The 19,596-nt window shown below is 36.0% G+C and overlaps 1 protein-coding gene across 1 annotated transcript; it reads left to right on the top strand.

Annotated features, from left to right (window-relative positions):
- Positions 1–2,106: 2,106 nt before the first annotated feature.
- Positions 2,107–19,590, top strand: LOC136043399 (disintegrin and metalloproteinase domain-containing protein 28-like; the record flags this gene model as incomplete). The annotated part of the gene is made up of 3 exons (XM_065728308.1): positions 2,107–2,276; positions 11,293–11,514; positions 18,706–19,590. Coding segments are annotated over 3 exons (492 nt in total), but the record flags the coding sequence as incomplete, so codon positions are not given.
- Positions 19,591–19,596: the final 6 nt, after the last annotated feature.

The following is a 19,596-nucleotide window of genomic DNA, read 5'->3' as shown; positions in this document are numbered from 1 at the left end:
TCCTGGATTTTCAAGCAAAAAAAAATCTTTCAAAATTTGACACGTGGCGCGAAGATTTGACCCCATCGTTACTCCAAGATACGTCAGTGTATGTTGTGCTTTAATAAAGGTTCACCAAACCGAACGTTTGTCAGCTAATCTGAACGGTGATTTAACACAAGAAACTCAGTCTTACTCTCATTAAATCGAAAACCGATACCTCCCTATCGAGAATTCAAAAATGTTCCTCAATTCCAAAGGCTGTTCTACTAATACCAAGGATGTCCTCAGCATAGTTAGCTAGCAAAACATCAATAGCTTTAAATATACATATGGTCAAAAAGTTTTGATGTGGCGCAATAACAGTATTATTAAACGGGACGGAGAAGCAAGAGCGCGCTGTCTAATACCTTTTTTACTGGAAGTACTTTCTTTCACTGTACCAGGTGAGATGGTGACCTCAACTTTGTCAGTTAGCGTTTTAAACATACTATGTATCTATTTGATGACAGAAATATTAACTCCATGCTTATAAGCAGTCAATAAGATATGCGGATGTATACCTGTGTCGAAAGCTCTAGTTACGTCTTACCCAGAAAAATATAACACTTCATTGTTTTCATGAGCATGTAGAAATAAATTTGAAATCAAATGGTGAGCACAGTCCCGGCCTACTACTTTCTTGAAGCTGAATTACTCATCTGATGTATAACATTTATATATCTCGTCATTAATTAATAACTCAAAAAAACTGCACAAAACCGGTGGCGCCGTAATTGGCCTTAAAGAAGAACATTTGTCCAAGGACTTTCCTCTTTTTAATACCGGGATTTTCACTCCAGTTCTGAACAAATTAGGAACTATACCAAGACAGAATATCATCTAAAAGAGTAAGGTCAGATGCTCAGTCACGAGAGGGGACCCACATCTTAGATGCTTTGCACAGAGGCCATCAAAACCACAAAAAGTTTTTTTGTGGCTTTGAAAAGCACTTAGTAACCGCAGATCGAGTAGCAATAAAACTGATCTCATTAATTGATTGGCCTATGTAACCATCAAGCTTCCTTTCATATTGATTTGACAATGACGGATCTGGCTCGTAAAAATTACTTTTATAGTAACTGTACCACTGGTCTGATAATTTTGACTGCATTATAGGTGTTTGAATTAACTCTTTCGAGCACTTTCCATACGAAATTAGGCTCACTTGTGGCTTTACTTGACATCTCAGCTACTGATTTAGCGTGGTGTGTCCTAAGCACTTTCGCCAAACGTCGCTTTGTTTTCAGTAGAATTTCATTTACCAAAACCTGCTGTGGTTACCACACTCCTTCCAGACGGGAAACCAGAATTTGATTTAGCACAAGATTCACAAGATCTGGGTTCCTTGACCAACCATGCTTCTCAGGTCCAAGACGTACTCTTCGTATAGGTATACTAGCATGCCCGACAGTTCGTAGAGTATGAACGATCTCTGTACAGTAAATTTTCAGTAAGGTATTCTTCTCTGCAGAGGTTAGTAGGTTTTCTTGGGAAAGTAGATGGAACGGCACTTTCATCTTTTTCGAAATAGACCATCTTTCATCATATCTACACAAGCCTAGTCAGTGGTATCATACTATTTACTATCATTGTCTGGACTTGAATCATTCGGTGCAATAAGCTGAAAAGGCAATATAATCCTGATAGGCATATGGTCTGACGCTTGGAAAGTGAAGATAAGTAAGGATCTGGAGTCTGTTTTTACAATCGGGAACACAGGAAAAAGTCCAGAGGCGAGGTGCTGCCAGGGTGTTGTTGTATTCATCCAGGAGTTTATTCCCAGCTCTACGAACTATATGCCCTCTGGTGCAGTAATTTATTTTATTCTGTGCGAAGATTATTTGTTCATAAATTTATCTCATTTTACCATGTAATTGTTATAACTCTTCTTTTCAATCAATTAAATAAAAATTAACATTTTGGCGTTTAGATTTGACAAACAAAAGATAGTAGAAACATTTTCAATATATTTGATCTAGTTTGCTCCGGACTGGTTTTCCGGGGGAGAGACAAGTAATTTCATATAATTTGTTTTTTAAGGTTTACTTATTTTTATTCGTGCCTGTCAAAATCTTTTATTTTTAGCTATATTTCCAATTTCACGTTCGTGTTGCTCTTGTTGGCATCGACTATTGGTTTTATGGAGACAAGATCAAAATCTCAAAAGATGCTGATTTCAACTTACGCGGCTTCAATCTTTACAGAAAAATTGAACTTCCCAAGAAATTTAAATATGATCACGCACTACTTCTCAGGTAGCTCTCTATTTATAACGTTTTTTACCTAAGTATGTTATATTTAATGAACGTGGTTTGTAGCACATGCTACTTATTAATGCTTAAATTAAGTTACCAAGGAATTACGAATAATTCATACAAAGAAATAGTTATAGTTCCTGTCTTAGTTAGTTTTTTCGCTGAAAATTGCAGGAAAATCTGAATCTTAAACTCCTTTCCCTACTCCTAAAATAAACTAATTTAACCTTTGGGATCAATTTGTAATTTTGTTCTCTTTTGGTTTTCAATTATATTTCTTCAAAACAAACTTAAATAGTTAATTTTAATAAGCCTACTGTTGTGCATGGCAAAGACGAATCAACACAGTTCGTAATAACAAACTGTAAGATGCGACCCGGCTCTATTGTAACCAAAACTCTAAAAAATGGAATTTTGATACCAGTAGATGTATCAATGAATCAGATATAAGTTTCATTGTAGTTACTTATCATATGTTACAAGTATGAAGAAATTTGCCTGATTTTCCAAAAGGGGGAAACGCCCCTTAAATGTCGAAAAATCGGAATGAAAATCATTTCATCAGATTCAGCGTATCAGAGAACTCTATTACAGAGGTTTTCAAGCTCCTATCTGCAAAAATGTGGAATTTTTTATTTTTTGACTGAAGAAAGATCAGAGAGAGATTTTTTTCCTGGGATGATTGTATCGACCCATTAGTGCTAGAATATCAAGAGAGGGCTCATTCAAAACGAAATTAAAGGTTCTAGTGCCTGTTTTTTCCCAAAATTATCTGATCAAAATTTTTAGGTAGCCATATATGAAATTTGCCCAATGTTTACGTATTGTTATTGGGTTATTGTTATACAATGTTTATTGTATTGTTATTGGGGAGTATACAGACATTTTTTGGAGGGGGCTGGGTTTGAGGTGGATTTTCATGGGGATGAACCTCCTTGGGGAGGTAAATTTCCGAAGGGTGAATACTCAAGGGGATATATTACACCGCGGCTTCAATCTTTACAGAAAAATTGAACTTCCCAAGAAATTTAAATATGATCACGCACTACTTCTCAGGTAGCTCTCTATTTATAACGTTTTTTACCTAAGTATGTTATATTTAATGAACGTGGTTTGTAGCACATGCTACTTATTAATGCTTAAATTAAGTTACCAAGGAATTACGAATAATTCATACAAAGAAATAGTTATAGTTCCTGTCTTAGTTAGTTTTTTCGCTGAAAATTGCAGGAAAATCTGAATCTTAAACTCCTTTCCCTACTCTTAAAATAAACTAATTTAACCTTTGGGATCAATTTGTAATTTTGTTCTCTTTTGGTTTTCAATTATATTTCTTCAAAACAAACTTAAATAGTTAATTTTGTAAGCCTACTGTTGTGCATGGCAAAGACGAATCAACACAGTTCGTAATAACAAACTGTAAGTAAGATGCGACCCGGCTCTATTGTAACCAAAACTCTAAAAAATGGAATTTTGATACCAGTAGATGTATCAATGAATCAGATATAAGTTTCATTGTAGTTACTTATCATATGTTACAAGTATGAAGAAATTTGCCTGATTTTCCAAAAGGGGGAAACGCCCCTTAAAAGTCAAAAAATCTGAATGAAAATCATTTCATCAGATTCAGCGTATCAGAGAACTCTATTACAGAGGTTTTCAAGCTTCTATCTGCAAAAATGTGGAATTTTTTATTTTTTGACTGAAGAAAGATCACAGAGAGATTTTTTTCCTGGGATGATTGTATCGACCCATTAGTGCTAGAATATCAAGAGAGGGCTCATTCAAAACGAAATTAAAGGTTCTAGTGCCTGTTTTTTCCCAAAATTATCCGATCAAAATTTTTAGGCAGCCATTTTGTTCAGTATAGTTGAAAGATCAAGGAGTTATGTCTTAAGGTATAAAATGACCCCCACAGTCCGTGGGGAGAGGCCTGCAAGATATGAAATTTGCCCAATGTTTACGTATTGTTATTGGGTTATTGTTATACAATGTTTATTGTATTGTTATTGGGGAGTATACAGACATTTTTTGGAGGGGGCTGGGTTTGAGGTGGATTTCCATGGGGATAAACCTCCTTGGGGAGGGAAATTTCTGAAGGGTGAATACTCAAGGGGATATATTACACTGGGGGATTTGACATACTTGCTATAAAAAATTCATTTTAATTGTCTTACATTCTCTTTTCCAAATTTTTCATGTAGAGATGTTCCGGGGAAATCATCCAGAGGTTTTTCCCCTGTGTTTTGTGTTCTGGAAAATAATTTTCACGGAAGAGAGCATTTCTAGAGTAATCTAGAAAACGATTAGAGATTTAAGTCTTATTTAAATGAAGGAATATTAAGTAGAATTTTTCCGGCTGAACCGTCCGCAAGGAATTTTACAGGGAGGGGGATTGTCAGCGAGGACGGAACTGTCTGGGCAAAATTTGAAGGGAGGGGGTGGTACACTTTACGTTGGATGAAATTTCGACCCAAGAGTTTTCCGTGAGAGGAGGGGTATATTTCATAAAGGGTGAGTCAGATATACCGGCAGTATTTGAAACACAAATAGAAATTATTCCATACATGAAGTTTCGCCCCCCTCCTCAGTACCTTACTATTAACTCTAAGGTTTGACTATATACTAAAACTGAAACACAAAGGCTGTTTAATTAGAATAGGAAGCTTTTATTAAAGGTGGCAACAGTCTTAGCTTAAGAGCAAGGTATTGAGGAGAGCCAACTCTTCATATACGGAATATATCTGCCAAAATTAATACGGAAATTTCATATTAAATTGTTCATGTACGGTGAGCCAAATTCGAGCATGCAGTAGTTGAAAAACGTTCAGAAATTAAATACAAAAACAAGTTTTTTAACTGAAAGTAAGGAGCGACATTAAAACTTAAAATGAACAGAACTTGTTCCGTGTATAAATGGGGCTGTCCCCTCCTCAACGCCTCGCTGTTTACACTAAGGTTTTAGCCGTTTTAAAACTTAGAGTTTTGGCAAAGTCAAGCTTTAGCCTAAAAAGCGAAGCGTTGAGGAGGGGACAGGCCCTTTCATATACGAATTAATTTCTGTTCGTTTTAAGTTTTAACTTAAAGTTCAGGCTTTGATAAGTTAATAGTTTAATTTAAAAATTATTGTACTTATGCATAATACTTCCTATTTTAAAAAAACAAAATAATTCCAATGAAAGGGGAAATATGTGTATTTTTTGTAATGTCTAAAAGCTTGTGGTAATAAAGTTTCTAATGAAGCTCTCTACTGAACTAGCTGAAGCTTAACATTTATTATTATTATTTTTTTTTTGTAACTCAAGACTGTTTTAAGTGAGCTATTGCTCTTCCTTTGAAGATTAAGGTATATGAAACGCTTGACATTTTTAATTCGGAAGAGGGAAATAAAAGATGTTACAGTGAATTAATTATGGTGTTCAATACTCTTCTTTTTTTTACATACCAGCTCCTCTTAATTAAACAAAACCTAAAGCAACTTATTTTTTGCTTTTAAATATAAAAACTGATGTTGAGCAATTTTCATCCTATATGTTAATAATTAGCAGGTAAAGGCTATAAATTATGAGGTATTGAAGAGGGGGTATCCCCATCGTATTACAATTAGGTAAGTGTGGTGATTTTATCTAAAATCATTTACCAATTTATTATATAGATTACGTTTCGTGTCGAGAGACTAAAAAGTCAGATGTACGGGAGTTGTGAATTGCGCTCCGTTGAATGAAATACGTCAGTTAGCTACCGGAGTTACAAGTGATTAGACCAGTTGAAGTGTTATATGTTGTATAGTATAGTAAATAGAACTTGTGTTTCTATATGGATTACGACATAAGTGGTGTCAGAAATGGGATGCTCAACCGAATAAGTGAAAGTTGGATTTTTTTGCTGATTATATTCTAGCGTAAATTAAGGTAAAGAACCCAGCATTTTTCGTAACATTTATTGCTATTAAAAAAGACATCTTTGAATGTGTTGTCATTATCTCCATCCATCTATCTCTAAGTAGTGGATAGCGCTAAACGTTAGTAACGAGTAATTTGTGGTAACTTCGACTTTTCTCCAGTTTTGCGTTAAAATTTTCCACTAGGGTAGCTTATTCCATAAGCTGAAAATATTCGATTCACAATCTGTTTGTGCTTTAGTTTTGATAGCTAGTTTAAATAATCCAAAAAAAAGTTTTACCGTTATTACCATTTGTAAAAATTATGTCCCGTATTAACCTGTTTTTGCGAGGGTAGATAGTTGCTGGATTAGCAGTGCGGCTGATTTTAAGACGATTATTGGTTTCCATCGATAGTTAGCTCTGCATTTACCTTGTGTTCTTGTCGAACAAAGTGAGCCCCTCTCCCATTGGTGTCAGGGTACCAGGTGTACAAGCGTGCTTCATAGCTCATTTGTACGTGCTTTCATGGCAAATTGCGGGTCCTTCATAGCACATTTTTACGTGCTTTAATAGCATAATGTGAGTGCTTCATAGCACATTTGTGCGTGCTTTCATAGCACATTGCGAGTGCTTCCTAGCACATATGTGCGTGCTAGTTGATCCAGAACAGCTGACATCCAAGGAATTAGCTGACCCTCAACAACAAGATTTTACACTGACAAAGTGTTTCACTCTGGCTAGTTCAGGCCAGAGTTTCGAGCTCATCAATTGTCTACTCTACAGAAATATAGAAACAAAGTTGGATAAGGAAGAGATTACACAGTTGGTAGTTCCCAAGCCTTGTAGGTCGTTTGTGCTGAGAGTCGCCCACGATTCCCCAATGAGTGGCCACACTGTGCACGCACTCTGGATCAGATCATCCATAGGTTCTTCTGGCTTGGGGTATGTCAAGATGTCAAACGGTTTGTACGTACTTGTGATTCTTGCCAGCTAGTGGCGCGGCTTAGCTAGTGGTTACGACTGCCAGGTCGTTGAATTGAAGAGCCTTTCAGGAGGATTTGGGCAGATATTGTGGGACCATTGGTACCTTCTCGGAACGGTCATCGATTCCTTTTGGTAATATCAGATTATTGCACTCGTTATCCCGAGGCAATGCCCGTGAGATATATGAATGCCAGGAAAATTGCAGAAGATGTTGAGCAGTACTTCTGTCAGGTTGGTGTTCCGGAAGAAATCCTGACAGACCAGGACAGAAATCTTGACAGTTCGAATTTTGCCGCTAAAAGCTTACTTGAGGCATAAAGAATTCGCGGAATAAAATTTATGCAGAAATCACCCTTTCATCCGCAAACAGATGGCCTGGTTGAAAACTTAATTGGATGCTTGTTCGGCTTTTGAAGGTTTGTTATGGATAACTCAAGAGACTGGGATCGCTTTATCCCCTACGTCTTGTTCGCTTATCGAGAAACACCTCAAGCCTCGACCATGTTTAGTCCTTTTAAGCTTCTTTATGGGCGGAGGCCAAGAAGTCCATTGGACATCATCAAGAAGCATTGGGAAGACGCCTGAAACTCTACCGTTACAACCCTACCTGCACATGAGCTCTTGTCCGTGCGAGAATGACTTCGGCAGATCGTAGAAGAGGCTTAAAAATCTTCTGGAGGCGTCTGAAAGGCAGAAAACCCCATACAACAAAAAGGCGAAGCCACGAGATCTGCAGGTGAACGACGAGGTCCTCGTCCTTCTGCCGACTGTAAATCATAAATTGGAAACCAGATGGCAAGGACCCTTCAGGATATCTCGGAAAGTTGGGGCTGTAAACTACGAAGTCCTGTTCCCGGAAAGAAGAAAGAAGAAGAAGATTCTACACATCAATCTTCTTCGAAAGTTTCAGCATAGACAAACGGATTTCCTCCTCTTTGCTCATGAAGCTCCAAGTATGCCTACGTTTGACCAGGCAGATAATTTTGGTAACCAGGAGGATGTTTAGATTGTGATATATTCGCCAAGTCACCTTACGGAAAAGAGAAAGAAAGGACTTTTTGGGATACTAATGGGATTTAGAAAGTCCTTCTCCAAAATTTCCGGGAGAAGGTCAGTGGTCAGACACCACATTGATACAGGTAATGCGCATCCTCTGTGTCGGAAACCCTACAGGGTACCACACAGTCGACAACAAGCCATTGAAGAAGAAGTCAAGCGAATACTGGATTTGGGGATCATACCACCTTCTTCAAGTCCCTGGTGTCCTCCAGTAGCTGTGGTTGCCAAGCCAGATGGAAGCATTCACTTCTGTTTGGACTCTCGAGTTTTAGATTGGGTACCTAAGTTTGATGCCTACCCCCCTTCCCCGCATAAATGAATTGCTGGAAGAAGTAGGTAACAAAAGGGTTTTCAGTGTTTTAGATCTTACCAAAGGCTACTGGCAAGTAGAACTTACGCCATAGAGCATGGAAAAGACCGCCTTCCAAACGAAGTCCGGATTCTACGAGCTCGGAGTACTTCCTTTTTGTGTTCACAGGGCACCAGCAACCTTCTAGCTTGCCATGGATAAGGTTTTGACTGGATGCTGTTGCTTTGCAAGGGCATACCTTGACGACCTTATAATTTTTTTCTGATAGTTGTGAAGATCACAAGTTATATTTAAAGGAAGATTTAGGGAGACTAGCGGCTGATCGTCTTCACATCCATCCTGACAAATGTAAGTTCGGACTAGACGAAGTTCATTATTTGGGCCACAAAGTAGGAAATGGTAAAATCACACCACTGGAAAGCAGGGTTGAGGCTTTGAAAAACTTTCCTGAGCCCACCACAAAATGGGAAGTGAGGTCATTCTTTGGCATCGCTGTGTATTACCAAAATTTCATCCACGATTTCTCTTCGGTTGCGTCACCGCTGACAGAATTTCTTCAGGAACGAAATACAAGGCTCTTTACGCTATCTCAGAAGCAGAGAGTAGCATTCGAGACCCTGAAGACTGCACTCACTACTGCCCCTATCCTGAGCAGTGCAGACTTTGCCAAAGACTTTGTGCTTCAAAAGGATGCTTCGAATACGGGGACTGGAGCAGTCCTGACTCAACACAATGGAGAGAAGCATCCCATTGCCTATAAAAGTAGGAAGCTATCGCCAGTGGAACAGTGCTATTTGACAATGGAGCGTGAAGCTTTGGCGCTAAAATGGGGAATGGAAAGTTTTCGGTATTAGGAATGTTGGAAGTTCAATGTCGAAATTGATCATAACCCGCTTCGCTGGTTGAATGTGGCTCGAAGCAACAACACTCGCTTGACACGCTGGTCCCTGGCGCTCCAAAAGTACTAATTTGATATTCATAGTCGGAGTGGGCTACAAAATGGGAATGCTGATGCATTGTCCCGTCTGTTGTAAATGAAAAAAAAACAATAATTATAATGTTTGTTAACATCTTTGTAGATGAGTATCAAGTCACTGCCTGTATTCCTGAAGAAGGTCTTCGAAGAGGAAGGAAAAACCAATCCGTTCGAAGACTTCAAGAATAGTCAGCAGAAAGACATTGAACTCGCCCGTTTCTTAAACTTACAAGTCACGAGCTAGGCCGAAGAAAAAGGAGCCTATTTCGAGCTACGGGACGGTCTTTTATATCGGCGTACCAAAAGAAAAGATGGATTGTCTCATTTCCAACTATTGGTACCAGAGGACTACCATAGTGAGGTAATCCTGCAATCTCATTGTATGCCTCGAACTATCCAGAGTTGGTTCATCGAGGCCGTAACGCAATAGCGAAGATTTTGCCTGCTTACTTCTTCTGGCCCGACATCTACTATCAAATCAAGAGCAAACTGGGTTCGTGTTCATACAAAGGAAGCAAAGCGTTTGAAGCATATGTGGTGAAAGTAAACAAAAATTGTTCCCTTACCTAAGTATCTAGGGGTGAGGAATGTGGTGATTTTATCTAAAATCATTTACCAACTTATTACACAGATCACGTTTCGTGTCGAGATACTAAAAAGTCAGATGTACGGGAGTTGTGAATTGCGCTCCGTTGAATGAAATACGTCAGTTAGCTACCGGAGTTACGAGTGACTAGACCAGTTTAAGTGATATATGTTGCACAGTATAGAAAATAAAACTTGTGTTCTCTATATGAATTGCGACAGTAAGACAGCCCCCCACCCCAAAGTGCTTTAAAGAAAGTCCATTTTTAACTTAAGCTTGGACCCCCAGGCTTCTGTTGACTATTTTGTCTGATTTTGGTTCAGCTAGAGCCTGATTGGAATTAGTGAATTATTTTTGCAAAACTAAAATTTAAAAATGATCTTGATAGGGTTACCAAAAGGATTTGTGGGAACGGCGATGTTAAAACTTTTGTCTTGTATAAAAACGTTCTGTGAGAAGGTTAACAAGAATAAGATGAAGTTCAGGCAGCCTCTGAAGAGATCTTTAAAGATAATTTTAAATTGTTTCTTTCTCCCCCCCCCCCCTGTTTCCTCTAGGTAGCTCCATAGCATTGATGTTTATTAAGTGTTCATTCCAAAGTAGTTTTCAATGACAAAAAAAAATATTCTCTGCATCTTAATATGAAATAGATGATTTTTGGATAGTACACAGATATATAAAGCATTTTCTAGTTAAATGACGAACAACTAAAAATAAAACCATAGAAAATAGATTAGAAAAACTTTGAATGACCATGCTTTCAATTAACTGATAAATATATCCCGTGTTCTAGTTGACAACTAAATATGCCGAACGGAAACTTCTTTGTTAGGTTCAAATGTTACTGCCGAATACTCTATTGAAGCCATTTTTGAAAAATCATTGTATCACGAGCAATTTACGGTAAGATCACGATTCACAGTTTAGTTATAGTTTATCAGTATTTCATTTACACAGGTTGATTTTAAAATCTTTTTATCAAAGAAAAATAAACTATTTTTTTCAAAATACAAAGGGAATAAGAAATTAAATTTATAGCCTACCTTCGAACTCGAATTTCGTTATCATTACCACATGAAATCACTCTTCTAAAGAGCTAAACTGTTAAATAATATCTGAAAAGGTTTTTCACAGTCGCACAAGAATAAGCCAGGCCGCTCTTAAGATTATTTTTAATTAATATTACCATAGTTTTATTTATAAAGACATATTTTACAGTGGAATTGAGTTTGGCAGCGAATTAGGTGTGGTTCTTGGAAGAGCATATACTGGAACTATTTGTGGAGAAGACTCAACAAGTGTAATGTCTTACAATGATAACATACCAAAGTTAGCATGGACAATTGCTCATGAGATGGGGCATAGTTTTGGTATGCGACATGATGATTCTACTTGTTACTGTCGACCTGGACAAATTTGTATAATGGCTACTCACTTTTCGTAAGTAAAGCAGCAATGTTACGCTTTGCTCAAAAATAAGTTCCTTGTGAAACGAATACAATACCTATACTATTTTACTTTCTGATGAAACATTAACCCCTTACAGTGTACTTGCTACACTTTGGAAGATGATATAAAAACTAGAGTGTAAACTCAAAAGGACTGACAACCCCCCTCCCCCATGTTTAAGAGATCTAAGATCAGCCATTTGTGGGGGGAAAATGTGTTGCCGAAATTGTGATAGCAATACTTACATCAAGGCATTGTTTTTTATGCTTATTCTAAATGGAAAAATCATTAATCTGAAATTAGTCATCGATTAAAAATAAGAGTGACCATGACGAAAATATGCTATAATGTTCAACATCTTTAAGTAGTCCAAGGCAGAAGCTCTAAGCTACTATCTACAAAAAATCCTCACTAAAAGTGAGTTAATAGTTTTGGTGCACAATGGCATCTGAAGTCGAAATAACAACTTAATAAATCAGATACACTTTTAAAACCGATTAAAAAAAGATATTTTCTAGGAAATTAAACTTTAACTCTTATGACTAAACATTCTTGGTTCTAGAAAATAGTATGCTGCTGCACCGACTTTAGATCCAACAGCCCCGGTTTGGGTATACAAGCACTGGCATCAGAGTTGCTGTCTAAAAAACACGATTTCTCGAGATTTCCCCGGGAAGTTTCAGTCATAAAACCCCGCTTAAAAGCTTCAATTTCTATTTTTTGGCTGAAATTCAGGCCTTTAAGTGTTATTTACGACTTCTCGATTTAATATTTCTTGCAGACTTTTGCGTATTACTCCCCAGAATTTTCTCAGTATTTTAGCTTAAAAACATTTGTGTTGCAATTCACTCCACCTCAAATCGTATAGTTGCTAGTCTATAAACATATAAGGCAGTTTATTTGAAGAAACCATTAAAATGGTAAAATGGAGTGACATTAACATTTGTAGAGCATGATATAGCTGTATATTAGCTATTATGACGGATATCAGATTATCCTTTTTGTTTGTCTGTGGGGCAAATATTAAAGTTTCGAAAAACACATTTCCGTCCCTCATTTTAAAATTTTAATGAAAAGGGCTTCAGATAAATACTGATGAACTTCATTTGTAGAACTATATTTAGGCTACGCTTAAAGCATCAGTACTGAGTTCCCCTCTTATTCTGGTGATTGCATTTTTTATAGGAATATTCTTTTCTGGATATTAAAATGTTTTGATAAAATATTTTCTTGTTTAAAGAGTAGTGGTATGATGAGACCAACAGTGTTTCTCTTTTTAGGCAGTTTAGTAAACTATTAAAATGGTAAAATATAACGTTTGCAGAACATGGCCTAGCTGTATATTAGTTATTACGACAGATATCAGATTATCTTTTTTGTGTGTCTGTGGGGCACATATTTAAGTTTTGAAAAGCACTTTCAGCCCCTTATTTTAAAATCTTAATGAGGAGTGCTTCAGATAAATACGGATGAACTTCATGTGTAGAAATATATTTAGGCTACGTTTAAAGCAGCAGTACTGTGGTCCCCTCTTATTCTGGTGATTGCATTTTTTCTTATAGGAACATTCATTTTTAGATATTAAAATGTTGTGATAAGAATTTTCTTATTTAAGGATTAGTGGTAAGATGGAACCAACAGTGTTTTTCTTTTTAGACAGTTTATTGTAAGAAACTGTTAAAATGGGAAAATGCTATGACATTAACGTTTGCAGAAGATGGACTAGCTGTATATTAGCCATTTTGACGGATATCAGATTATCTTTTTTGCATGTCTACGGGGCACATATTTAAGTTTCGAAAGCAGTTTCAGCCCCTTATTTTAAAATTTTAATGAGGAGTGCTTCAGATAAATACGGATGAACTTCATGTGTAGAAATATATTTAGGCTACGTTTAAAGCAGCAGTACTGTGGTCCCCTCTTATTCTGGTGATTGCATTTTTTCTTATAGGAACATTCATTTTTAGATATTAAAATGTTGTGATAAGAATTTTCTTATTTAAGGATTAGTGGTAAGATGGAACCAACAGTGTTTTTCTTTTTAGACAGTTTATTGTAAGAAACTGTTAAAATGGGAAAATGCTATGACATTAACGTTTGCAGAAGATGGACTAGCTGTATATTAGCCATTTTGACGGATATCAGATTATCTTTTTTGCATGTCTACGGGGCACATATTTAAGTTTCGAAAGCAGTTTCAGCCCCTTATTTTAAAATTTTAATGAGGAGTGCTTCAGATAAATACGGATGAACTTCATGTGTAGAAATATATTTAGGCTACGTTTAAAGCAGCAGTACTGTGGTCCCCTCTTATTCTGGTGATTGCATTTTTTCTTATAGGAACATTCATTTTTAGATATTAAAATGTTGTGATAAGAATTTTCTTATTTAAGGATTAGTGGTAAGATGGAACCAACAGTGTTTTTCTTTTTAGACAGTTTATTGTAAGAAACTGTTAAAACGGGAAAATGCTATGACATTAACGTTTGCAGAAGATGGACTAGCTGTATATTAGCCATTTTGACGGATATCAGATTATCTTTTTTGCATGTCTACGGGGCACATATTTAAGTTTCGAAAGCAGTTTCAGCCCCTTATTTTAAAATTTTAATGAGGAGTGCTTCAGATAAATACGGATGAACTTCATGTGTAGAAATATATTTAGGCTACGTTTAAAGCAGCAGTACTGTGGTCCCCTCTTATTCTGGTGATTGCATTTTTTCTTATAGGAACATTCATTTTTAGATATTAAAATGTTGTGATAAGAATTTTCTTATTTAAGGATTAGTGGTAAGATGGAACCAACAGTGTTTTTCTTTTTAGACAGTTTATTGTAAGAAACTGTTAAAATGGGAAAATGCTATGACATTAACGTTTGCAGAAGATGGACTAGCTGTATATTAGCCATTTTGACGGATATCAGATTATCTTTTTTGCATGTCTACGGGGCACATATTTAAGTTTCGAAAGCAGTTTCAGCCCCTTATTTTAAAATTTTAATGAGGAGTGCTTCAGATAAATACGGATGAACTTCATGTGTAGAAATATATTTAGGCTACGTTTAAAGCAGCAGTACTGTGGTCCCCTCTTATTCTGGTGATTGCATTTTTTCTTATAGGAACATTCATTTTTAGATATTAAAATGTTGTGATAAGAATTTTCTTATTTAAGGATTAGTGGTAAGATGGAACCAACAGTGTTTTTCTTTTTAGACAGTTTATTGTAAGAAACTGTTAAAATGGGAAAATGCTATGACATTAACGTTTGCAGAAGATGGACTAGCTGTATATTAGCCATTTTGACGGATATCAGATTATCTTTTTTGCATGTCTACGGGGCACATATTTAAGTTTCGAAAGCAGTTTCAGCCCCTTATTTTAAAATTTTAATGAGCAGGGCTTCAGATAAATACGGATGAACTTCATTTGTAGAAATATATTTAGGCTACGTTTAAAGCATCAGTACTGAGCTCCCCTCTTATTCTGGTGATTGTATTTTTTTTATAGGAACATTCGTTTCTAGATATTAAAATGATGTAATAAAAATTTTTCTTGTTTAAGGAGTAAGGGTTTGGTGGGACTGACAGTGTTCCTTTACTTCAGGAAAAAATTATGTGCTATTCTGAAAAGCAAATGCACCCAAATGAAAACGTTGGCCTTAAAGCATAACAATATGAAAGTTGAACATTAATTTAAAAGGTCAGAGATGATAATGATGGTAGGTTTCATAATTTTTAGGATGGCTCAGAGTATGCGATGAAAGACAAGCAGAAATAAAAGAAAAATTTGACTTTTTTCAATGAAAGTAAAGAATAAGATTAAAACTTAAAACCAAATGACATTATGGTAGACATGAGAAAGATTGCTCCGCCTCCCTCAGCACTCATTTTTTATGTTAAGCGTTGACTTTATATTCTAAAGCTTCAAGTTTGATGAAATGAAAACGAAATGAAGAGAGAATGAGTCGTTTTACACCTCCTTGAGAATGCAAGGGGTAATTTATACGTTTGCTTTAGAAAATAGAAGTTTCTGTTCAAATATTTTCAAAGACAAAAGGTAAATAAAATACTTTTAGTTACCACTTACCGACTATATTTGTTTGACTCTCAACTACATTTCAGTGAAGCAAAAAAGCAAATAGGTATCAATACCTCTAATATGTAGGATACTTTTTGATAGTTTTCATGTTCTAATGTTCTCGCTCCTTGCTTTCATCTGAAAAATACTTGTTTCATTATATGAACGTGAAGAAAGGACAGGCTTATGTGAGGACGCAGAAACTAGGAAGTGTCTTCATATTGTTCAGCGTGACTTTTGTAATATAATTGTCAATTTGATTATCTAGGTGAATGCTTCCTTATATTTATCTAAATTTAATTGTCTACGTTTTACATTTATTGTTGCACTTCTAGATTTTTTTCAATATTCCGGCCATAATTGCTTTTGATAATAAAAAAGTTATCTATTGCTCCATTGAAAATTAACATAACTGACTAAGGATTCTATTCGTTAGGCTGAAACATCAATGAACCTTAGTTGCCAATGTATACCAAACAGTAAAATAGTGAATTAACATCGACAAAAATACATTTATCCTGAGTATTTTTCGAATCAGTCTCAGCTAACTCGATTTCTCAGTTCTCTTCATGTCAAGTCAGTCGTCGTGCGGATTTTCACAATTTGTGTCGTTCCCAATAGGTCATTGAAAGAAGATTTGATTCCTGGATCGAGGTTTGAGTCGAATTATCAAATTCATCTCAACTTCCATAAGTTCTAACACATAAAAAAAATATCATTTGCTTCTTATACCATTATGGCTGACGGTTTTCATCAGCCACAGGAAGGTCAGATGATTCCAAGATTCATCACTCCTTTGACCTTTAATTTCAATCTCCATGGCCTCCTGGTGTGATTGTGGGACACAACAACGTCTCTATTTTATCACCTTAGCAACACCATATATAATATTCAAATAATGACGTCATGTCTTCAATTTCGGAAAATAGTTTTTCCTGTTCCGCAAATTCTATAACTGTTCAACTTTAATACAGCTTCAAAAACTAATAGACTGATTTTCCATTAAGCACATCAACTGGTAAGCTATCATTAATATCTTTATTCGTTCCGCAAGTAAGGGTCTTGCCACTTAGTTGTATCGTCTTTTATACCTTTAATATCACTTTTATCTTTTCATGTTTTTAACATCTTTCTTTACTTAGATTAAATAAAAAAAAGTTTTTTTTCACTAAAAGTAAGGAACGACATTGCCCCGCTCTTTACGCTAAAGTTTTACTCTTTCTCTTAACTCTACCTTTTAAAATAGTAAAAACTTTAGCGTAAAGAGCGGGGCGTTCAGGAGGAAAAGCCCTTTTCATATACGGAGTAATTTCTGTTCGCTTTAAGTTTTAATGTCACTCCTTACTTTTAGTTAAAAAAACTTGTTTTTTTATTTAATTTCTGGACGTTTTTGAATTAATGCATGTTTTGATCTTGGCTCTCCGCACCTAAATAATTAAAACGAAATTTGCATAATAAATTTTTTTTCGGCTAAATGGCTTTCTCGTAGTTTTAATCGGAAGATTTTGAGGAAAAAAGGAGCGAGGGAGTAGGCCTAGTTGCCTTCCAATTTTTTGATTTTTGATTAAAAAGGTAACTAAAACTTGTAATTTCTTACGAACGTTTTCACTAATAAAAATATACGTAACTTACGAATTAACTTACATAACGAACTTCCATATTTGTATTTTTTTATTGCTTACATGAGGGGGTTCACTCCCTCGTCAATACCTCGCTCTTTACAGTAAAGCTTAAATTTTGTCCTAATTCCTTAAGAATGACCCCTGAATCACAAAGGCCGTAGAATAAATAGTTGAAATTACTAAAAATTCTTTAGCGTAAAGAGGGTGGTGTTACGAGGAGGTAAGCCCCTCATATGCAGAATAATTACCGTTCGTTTTAAGTTTTAATGATGCTACTTACTTTCAGTTGAAAAAAACTTTTCATATTTTTTCACTGTTTTTTTTTTTAAATAATGCTAGAAATCCTGCGCCGCCTTCATTGAAATTCTCTTCCCCATGACAAATTCCTCCATGGAAAGATCCTCCCACTTACCCCCTAAAAACTTCTCCCCCCCCCCCCCAAACCAAAAGAAATCCCCTGAAAACGTCTGTACACTTCCCAATAGCCATTACTATATGTAAACACAGGTCGAAGTTTGTAACTTGCAGCCCCTCCCACGGGGACTGTGGGGGAGTAAGTCGTCCCCAAAGACATAATTATTAGGTGTTTTCGACTATGTTGAATAAAATGGTTATCTCATAATTTTGAGCTGGTGACTTTGGGGAAAAATGAGTGTGGGAGGGGGTATAGGTGCCCTCCAATTTTTGGTCACTTAAAAAGGGCACTAGAACTTTTAATTTCTGTTAGAATGAGCCCTCTTGCGACATTGTAGGACAACTGAGTCGATACGATCACCCCTGGGAAAAAAAGAAAACAAAGAAAAAAGAAAAAACAAATAAACATGCATCCGTGATCTGTCTTCTGGCAAAAAATACGAAATTCCACATTTTTGTAGATAGGAGCTGGAAACTTCTACAATAGGGTTCTCTGATTTTCGTTATGATGTGATTTTCTTTAAGATTGAATGACTTTTAGGGGGTGTTTCCCCCTATTTTCTAAAATGAGGCAAATTTCCTCAGGCCCGAAACTTTTGATGGGTGAGACTAATTTTGATGAAACTTATATATTTAAAATCAGCATTAAAATGCGATTCTTTTGATGTAACTATTGGTATCTAAATTCTATTTTATAGAGCTTCGGTTACTATTGAGCCGGGTCGCTACTTACTACAGTTCATTACCACGAACTGTTTGATTTTAAAAAAAAGTTAACAGATAATGTGTTAGAGGTTTGAAGGTACCTTGAACATTTTAAGAGTACAAACTGTGTCATCTTTGGGACTTATCTTGTAATCAAAAGCTGAAAAATTGCGGTAGAATGTGGAAGTTAACTGTGAAATATATAGGCTACTTACTGTGGTGTAATATAATTTAATCTCATGCCCATGATCTCCCACAATAGAACTGTAATCAGACAACAACGAAAATTTTATCATCCTGATGTTTAAAAAGACCCAACATGGCCATCTTTCTATTTTCATCTTTCTTTGTTTTCATTTTTTCAGAGGATTCTCTTCCAGCTGGAGTAGCTGCAGTAGAGAGCTGATGAGTACATTTCTTAGAAGTGAGAGAAGTGCCTGCTTGGAAAATATCCCAAGTGTGTAAGTAAAATACTCCCAGTTTCAGACTTTTAAGATTACTCCTTCATTGAAAACTGTAAGCAGAAATGTCACTTAGGTTCAGGAGATCAAGGGAACTTTAATGCATCTCTCCCTCACGTGATTTTTTTGAGTGTTTGTTCGTTAACCTCATGTTGGTCGTTAGTGTCTTACTAAATTAAATGTGGATTTAAACATAAAATGGAAGCCCAGGCTTCTCCCAAGCTCCAGCACTCGGCACATGGCAAGCTTATATGTATCCGAATCTCTGATCATTTATTAGCATAATCTAAGATATTTTGGTGAGCATTCAATTCCTTCTTTCTGTTAATGCATCAAAGAATCATCTATTTCATATAATTTTTTTTCTCAGACTCATGGTGATTCTTATTGTTTCTTCTCTTCTAACCGCAGATTTCATTTACGATTGGATGTGATCATCCCTGCTGGTTTTTCTTCTAATTGCAGACTTTGCTGTCCAATTTTATCATTTGAGATTTGTAGTGATATTTATTGACGCACTTCGTTTTTGCGAATCATCATATCAGGTATTGTTCCATGCCTTTTACTTTAGCTGTTCGGATTCACTCAAAATCGTTTTCAAGAAAGATTATGCGTACACACGTACATAAATAAATACACCGTTGATCGTTTAAAGGGAGTTTTACGATTCGATGCATTCGTTATGATGCTGGCTGTCACAAGTCTTCTAGCCCCAGATATCGTGTGCGCTTCATTTTTGAATTTTTGAATGCATTTTGTATGCTTCACTTTTTACCATACCTTTTATTTTGTCTG

The sequence above is a fragment of the Artemia franciscana genome, unplaced genomic scaffold (assembly GCF_032884065.1).
Source record: "Artemia franciscana unplaced genomic scaffold, ASM3288406v1 Scaffold_5646, whole genome shotgun sequence".
Taxonomy (NCBI): Eukaryota; Metazoa; Arthropoda; class Branchiopoda; order Anostraca; family Artemiidae; genus Artemia; species Artemia franciscana.
This window is presented reverse-complemented; position numbering and strand designations above follow the sequence as displayed.